Source organism: Sceloporus undulatus, chromosome 4 (genome assembly GCF_019175285.1).
Source record: "Sceloporus undulatus isolate JIND9_A2432 ecotype Alabama chromosome 4, SceUnd_v1.1, whole genome shotgun sequence".
Classification (NCBI taxonomy): domain Eukaryota; kingdom Metazoa; phylum Chordata; class Lepidosauria; order Squamata; family Phrynosomatidae; genus Sceloporus; species Sceloporus undulatus.
The window spans coordinates 134,900,329-134,908,382 of NC_056525.1; the positions used below are offsets into that span (position 1 = coordinate 134,900,329).

The 8,054-nt window shown below is 41.0% G+C and overlaps 2 protein-coding genes across 15 annotated transcripts in view; both read right to left on the bottom strand.

Moving 5' to 3' along the window:
- LOC121928513 (protocadherin gamma-C5-like) overlaps positions 1–8,054 on the bottom strand; it is a 368,742-nt gene that overhangs the window by 226,178 nt on the left and 134,510 nt on the right. The gene's annotated exons all lie outside the window — the stretch shown is intronic.
- Positions 6,115–8,054, bottom strand: part of LOC121928039 (protocadherin gamma-B5-like) — a 7,606-nt gene continuing 5,666 nt past the window's right edge. Inside the window, exon 3 of the mRNA XM_042462225.1 lies at positions 6,115–8,046. Within this exon, the coding sequence (XP_042318159.1) occupies positions 6,115–8,046 (1,932 nt within the window). The remainder of the gene's footprint in view (positions 8,047–8,054) is intronic.

The following is an 8,054-nucleotide window of genomic DNA, read 5'->3' on the forward strand; positions in this document are numbered from 1 at the left end:
GACCAGTGGATCCACTGCCACAAAGGTGATGAATCTACTTTTGGTGTTATGGCTGTGCCTCCTGCAGCTCCTCTTAAGTTGCATGGAAGTCTTCCTGGTGCTAGATCCTAGGCCAAGACAGATCCAACATGGGGAGAGCTCCCATACAGCTTGGAACACTTGCATGAAGAGTAGCCATCGAACCAAAAAGTGAATCATCATTCCTCTGACAGCGGATGTACCAAAACCCTCCCACCTCCCACTGCTTATGGTGCAAAGGGAAACTCTCACCAAAGAAAGAAAGAAAGAAAGAAAGAAAGAAAGTGCCTTTAAAAGAAGAACTGCTTCCTTCTTGACTCTTTCCCAGTGAGCAGCAGCTCCAAGCCTAAATACCCTAAAGGCACCAGATCTTATCTGATCTTGGAAACTAAGCAGGGTCATGCTTGGTTAGTACTTGGATGGGAGACTGCTATTGAATACCAGGTACTATAAGGTATATTTCAGAGGAAGGGACTGGCAAAACTACCTCTGAGTATTCCTTCTTTAAGAAAACCTGATGAAATTTATGGTGTTCTCATCGGTCAACAAATGATTTGAAGGCACACACACACACACACAGAGCACCTCTAATCACTTTAATGCCCATTTTTCCTGTTAGTTCTATGAAACACACTTCCCTGGTAGCAGCAGAAACTAATTTCATGTTAGTTCTATGAATTTTCCATGTTAGTTATATGAACTGCTAGAGATTATGCATCCTACTACAGTGGAAGTGTTTCTAAATATGAATTTCTCATGGTATAGAATGCTGCCGTTGTTCAAATGCATGGATCACTGGAAAGATAACTTTTTTTTTTTACATTATAAAGCTACCAATGGATGAAGTATTAGACAGAAAAGCAATGCTGTTGAACAGTGTTTAGTTTTTATAAACACTTGAATGTGAACACATACAGAATGGCTAAACAATGTTTATTCAGGAACAACCGCTAGTTTTCAAAAATTAGGTTTTAAAACATGTTAAACAATGCAAAGACTCCTTCCACCCTACTGAAAAGGTGCAGTACTTTTCTGACAATTTCCAGGAGAGACAATTAACATTTCTTCTTGCTAGAAAAAGGACAGTTTGAGTAATCTAGAGGGCTTGCGGTTCCAAAAACAAAGTGAAGTCCAGGTGCACACTTTACCAGTTAGTATTTAAGGTAAAATATTTAATCATCACTAAGGCCCAGAAGAAAAGTCTAACTGGCTACTTCACACTTTCTTAGATTGTATGCCATGGGCAGGCTTACTTTATCTATTTTGTTGTTTGTATGTACAACGCTGTGTAAATCTACAGCGCTATATAAATAAAGCATAATAATAATAATAATAATAATAATAATAATAATAATCAAACAAGTATATGACTCTGAATATTCCAAGCTCAGAAACAAAACAACAACTCCTGCATCAATTATAAAGAAGATATAAAATACAACTTAAACTCCTGTTTGGCCAGTTAGTAGTATACTTTTCTTTCCTCAGTTATACAACATGTACATGCGTAAAGCCTTATCACTTTTGGTAGATGACTATGTGTTCAGCACTGGAAATAAAGAAACTATCTCATCGATATTCTCAACATGAAAAATTCACTTTCAATTAAATTTTAAAAACAGAAATGATATAAAGTACAGGTCTATCTACACACACCAGCAGACATTGCATACTAGTATATCTTTCCTACCTGTAATCAACTAAATGAATTTGATGAATGTGATATTTCCATATCACCTGTGAAAAATGACTAGGGAACTGCGCAATCAAACTGATTCCTTTTCCAAGTAGCTTAGCTTGTCAACATTCTCCAACTGAAAACTGGCATTTCAGATTTGTCACCACAAAGAAGATTGTCTGCAATCTGAACAGTGGGAGTCAGAAAAGTAAACCAATTCCTCTGAGACTCTGCTAAGAATAAGACAAAGTCCCAGTTTCAAAATTGGGGGGAAATATGGCACCCATTTTTGAATGGAGAACAGGGCCAAAGCACTGCAGGAATTTGAAATTCCCTGACTCCTGCAGCTGCTCTGGGGCAGCTCAGCAGGAGAAAGACAATAGAGTTGGCTCTCCACATTTGTGGCTTTGATGTTTGCAGATTTGATTTTTTTCTGGATTTGATTAATATGATATCTCTAGGAATCTCTAGATGCTCAAACATAACTCTGCTGGAGGTTGACCATAGAGTTGTGCTGGAAAACTTAGATGTTCCTAGAGAAAACACTTCTTTATGCATCTCTAGGCCCTCCAACATGATTCTATGGTCAATTTCTGGCAGATGTTTATCATAGCTTTTTGCCCTGGAGGACCTAGGGATTCTTAGAGAGGTGTTATCCCAGGTAAAAAGAATAGCATTTTTTTTATTTGCAGTTTTTCCACATTCAAGGGGGGCCTTCGCCCCTAATCCCAGCAGATGTGGAGGGGCCATCATAGTAAGAGCAGCAATACCTGCCTTGTGAATGCCCAGCCATTTCCTTCCTTCCCTATGCTCATCTAGATGTATAACAAATTAAGTTTTCCTTTTAAAATTCCAATCAAATTCCCAGAAGAATGCAGAAATCCCCTCTGTGAGAAATTAGCCCCCCTTTTAAGAAAAAATAGTTCAAATCCAAATATGCAGGGAAAAATGGGGGTGGTGGTGGTGGTGAAATAATCTGTTTTTCCATTCAACTTTCGATTTCCAGCAAGCTTGCTTTGCCTTTGCAATCTCTGTTTTCCTGATCTGAAGAACAATGATGTAGTAACCACTTTTCAGAAAATATCCATGGATCTCCATTGTCCTATCTCACGCTTTCTTTTTTTCCATGTTGGTTTAACAGTGCCACATTGAGGATATGAGAACTGCAAGGTATGCTTTGAACTGCAAGTGATTATTTTTTCAGAAAATCAGTACTGTTTTCCAGAGATGTTTAAACCCCATTTTCTACTCAAACGGATGCAACCATCATTTTCAGGAGGAGGATTTAGTTTTCTAGACTTCAGTTTATATCATAAGTCATATATCCTCACTCATGCAAATAACTGGAAAACAAGGCCCTAATTCAGATATTTCTCCTAGGGTTGTGTTGGAGTCATCTTACTTGGAGCTTCCTTTTTGGATGGATCCTGTCCATTTAAGGAAGAAAGGGGCAATACCTTCTGCAGGTTGTCTTGCCTGGATCATAGTATCTTGGATCATAGTATCTTGTTTGTTACAGTTTGATCCATATTGTCAGACTAAATTAACTCTATGGGGCAATCTTTACTAGAAGATTGCAAAACAATCCTTTTAATGGAAGAAATGGAATGTTTGCAATATCTATGCTTTGTATAAATTGATGGGTGCTGACTAAAACTTTGGGGCCATTTTCAATATTCCCGTGAACTTATCAGTTACCCGTGAGTGCATTATGTCACAGTTTTCAGCTGCAACAACTTTTGGTGTTGATATATGGCCCATTAGTTGGATCTATGATTCTATGATTCACAATAAGGGAGATTCTGAAACTGATTTCAACAACGCAGTGAAGCACGTATTTGCAGGCACACTTCCCCGGTAGCAGCAGTAAGTCACAGAGAAAAGGGAAAAACAACCAACTGATAAAGGGAAATTGGGATACAGTGCGTCCTCGCCTTACGCGGGGGATCCGTTCCGGATCCCTCCACGTAAGGCAAATTCCGCCTATGCTCGAGCCCCATTGGAAACAATGGGGCTCGTGCGTGGCGGTGCGGCGGTGTGGGGCGCAACGGGCGTGCACGCCCATTCAATTGAATGGGACGCGCTGCCCCTTCTGCCCCGCACGCGCGCCGCGGCTTTAGCGCGTATGCTCAAGGCCGCGTATGGCGCGCCTTCGTATGGCGTGGGTGCACTGTACGTTCAAAATGAGCATTCCCACCACACCTCCCCCGCTCATCTCAAGCTGATATTTGCAGAGGCAGGGTGACAATCTGCTTCACAACAAAACAATAAAGAGGCAGGTATTAGAAGCATTCCTTTTGTGAATCCTCAAGCAACCCCACCACAGAAAGGGGAAACTGGGGTTCTAACAGTCATTTAAAACATTTTAACCAAGGCTTTTCCATTATCAATTAGATCATTGCCCCACAATCCAAAAACCTAGTTAAAAATGACTCATTTTGCGTTCAAAAGATGAAAATACTTTGGAAATGAAACAGACACATCTCATCTCCAAAGTTCTCCTAATCAGGTTGCGCTATCAGTGCAAAAAGCTAAACTTCTGTAATGATTCCCAAAAAACTGTTAACACTGAAAAATGTTAACCGCATAGCAAGAATTGTTCTTGCTCAAAATGGAAATCAGTGCAATGCAGCTAGGAATCCAACTCTCCATTCTGCTCCCTTTGACAGGGGCCAGGAAAATGAAATTCCAAGGACTTTATTACATGGCGTTTTTAAACCACAACTGCAGCAAGAGAATAGGGACTTTGGTAATATCTACAGTATTGCACAATACGACCTTCAACCCATTGCTGCTGTGCATCTGAAGCACTACATAAGACATCTTTACCAGTGACTGGAAAACCTGTTCATAAAGGGCCAATTGAGCTACCACCCCATTACTCCACAGATGCAGTAAGTTGCTTCCACTGCAGTCCTGATATTGGGCAGTCATGTGGTGTCGGTTTCCTCCTTTCCCCCCTGCCCTTCACTATTTCCAAGAAGCATATTTTCCCCCACGTTTTTTCACTTTCTCTCCTTTCCTTTTCTCTTCTCCCCCTTCCCTTTTGTTTCTTTTTACTAAATTGCATTCCTGGAATTGCAATTGAAAATGAAAATGGCAGGAAGGCAGTTTAGTGGGAACGCAGAAGAGAGAGCACAGGATTGTCAATGCCACAAAAAGCACCCTTCAGGCTACTGAAGAGACATGCAATAATAAAAACTACAAACATATCTACCGGTATGTTTCTATTCTCTTTAATGCAATTACAGTAAGACTGAGGTGAGACTGAGGCTTGTGTGGTAAAGGCCTAAATCTCTGCAACTACAGGCCAGCTACAAACAGATCATTCCTTGAAAAAAGACATCAACACTGCCCCAGTTTAGGTAAATTTCGTGGTTCTAATTGATTCTGTGGAGCCTAGTCAGGGTGATATATCCAGAATAGCCTCTATTTTATTTTCATTTGGCTAAGGCTTTACTTAAATCACTGGCATTGAATGCAGATTAGGAAGAAAGAAACCAGCTGTAGGAGTGAGTATATGCCAGGGGGACAAGAATGTGGATGAGAAAAAATGGCCAGTGCACCCTTTGCCTTTGGTAGGCACCCACCTTTGGAGAAGAGCTTTGCATGAAGAAAGGAAGGAGATATCATGGGTGTTTGTGAAGTCAGTCTCTCACAAGAATACAGGAGGGAATGAGCAGAACTGTTTGAGGGAAAAGAACTCTTTGGAGTGCTAAGCACAGAGAGCACATTGTGGCAATGCAATAATTTTTCACTTCCTACGCATTATACACTCTGTCCCACACCAATATATGAGTACATTAGTCTTTGCCCACTAATATTTTTATAGACCTAGTTTTAAAAGTGTGCCCACTTGACTCCTCATCTCCAGAGGTTGTTGACATCTGCAAGTCACGGTTAGATCCATTTATGGTATGTGATGTGTACAATATATTGTATGTGATGCAACTAACTGATGTAGTGCCTTCTGTATCTTTTATATGTTCTATGTGATTATGGATTATTGAGACTTCTTACAATTTTACAAAACCTAGAGGGATTTCTTTGTCTTTTATAATTTCTTTCTGATTTTTAATTAATTCAGGATAAATTGTCTACAACGTAAATGCTCCATTCACATATGCACATACTTTCTACAATACAAATAGCACCCTTCTTTCATTGTTGCAGTTAGAAAGACTGGAACAAGACTTTATAGCATGAAACCAGATAAACAACATGACACAGCTATAAATTTAATACTTGTTTCTCTTGCAGGGACACAACAAGTGGAAATGACCTTTTGAGGTGATTTTTGAAAAGCTAAAATTAGAGGAGGAGAAATTTTGGAGGCATTGGCAGTAGGCTCTCTAAATTTGCTTGCATTGCTACAGTTCATACCATTGTTACTGTCAATAAAAACAATAACAGCAACATCATGTACAGTAAAAACTCACCACATCAGCATTATCCATAACCATTTTAAAGCTGTTTTCTTGGTCCGCTGTCAGAAGCACATCAGACTTCCGATTACAGGTAATATTCCCTGCAGTATGAACATTGGGTGCTGGAAAGGCAAATTCCTGTATCCTGGACTCAGAAGACAGACAAAGCTGATAGGAGTAAGGCAAAGTCCCTTCTTCATAGTTTGGTGGGAATAAGACAGCATTGTTTGAATGGGGAACAGGACCAAAACACTGTAAGAATTTGGGGCTCCCTGATCTTCGAAGCTTTGTCAGAATGGCCAGAATCACTGTCAGGAGGAATAAGAATGAGATCAAAGCTAAGGCAAGGACCAAGTAGAACTGGAGGTCTGACTGATACTCTGGGTCTCTGGATGGGCTATTAATTTCTGGAAGAGCCTCTTGGAAGTTTTCAGCAAAGACCAGATTAAGACTCACAGTACTGGATAGTGGTGGCTGGCCATTATCCTTCACTAAGATTACCAGCTTCTGCTTGAGAGCATCTCTTTCCAAAAATGTCCGGGATGTCCTGATCTCACCATTATGGACCCCAATCGTGAAGAGCCCTGGCTCAGTGGCCTGGACCAGATGGTAAGAGAGCCAAGCATTGTGCCCAGAGTCAGCATCCACCGCCACCACCTTGGTCACCAGATAGCCCTCCTCCGCTGAGCGAGGCACCATCTCAAACAAGGCTGAGCCCTCCGCTCCCTGAGAAGGGTAAAGGATTTGAGGGCTCTTGTCATTCTGGTCCAGGATGAAGACCTTCACAGTGGCAGTGCTGCTGAGGGGTGGGGAGCCTCCATCTTGGGCCCTCACCTCCACCTCAAACTCTCTGCACTGTTCATAGTCAAAGGAGCGCTGAGCATAGATGATGCCAGTTTCAGAGTTAATGGAGAGGTAAGATGAGAGAGGCAGCTCCTGAATGTTGCTTCTGAGGAGGGAGTAAGTGATTTGGGCATTGTGTTCCAGATCTGGATCTGAGGCTTGAATACAGAAAATAGAGGAGCCCGAAGGATTGTTCTCTGGTACAAAGGCAGTGTAAGAGGATTTCTCAAAGGCAGGGGAGTTGTCATTGATATCTGAAATCTTCAGGGAGATGGTCATCTCTGTTGAAAGAGGAGGTGTGCCTTTGTCTGTTGCTATGATTTTGATATTGTACTCTGGAGTGCTTTCCCTGTCTAAAGGGCCATCTGTAAGAAGCTTATAGAGGTTATTGGCTGTTGACACAACTTTGAATGGCAAATCATTTTTTAAATGACATGTAATTTCCCCATTATCTCCAGAATCTCCATCCTTTACATTGATAAGAGCTACTAAGGTTTCTAATGCAGAACCTTCAGGTATCGGACTGGATAAGGAGGCAAGAATCATTTCTGGGCTGTTGTCATTCTCATCTAATAGTTTTATTTCAATTTTTGAGTGAGCCACCAATCCACCCCCATCTCTCCCTTCTACTGCCATCATATATTTCTCTGTTTCCTCAAAGTCCAGAGCTTCCCGGATTGTTATTTTCCCAGTTTGTGAATCCAAGTTGAATTTTTGCCGGGCACGTTCAGGGATGTTTCTGAAACCATAGTTGATCTGGCCATTTGAACCTGCATCTCTGTCCGTGGCTTCCACTTGTACCACTAAAGACCCAATTGGTGCCTTCTCTCTGAGGGTCACTATGTACAGGTCTTGAGTAAAAACTGGTACATTGTCATTGACATCAATTACAGTAATCCATATTTTGGCTGTTCCTGTTTTGGGAGGTTTCCCTCCGTCCAATGCTGTAAGTATTAAATGGAAACTGCTCTCACTTTCGTGATCCAATAGCTTGTTTAATACTAATTCTGCATTTTTCTTTCCATCTTCTCTATCTCTAACTTCTAAAATGAAATAATTATTATTGCTCAAGTGGTAATCCTGGAGAG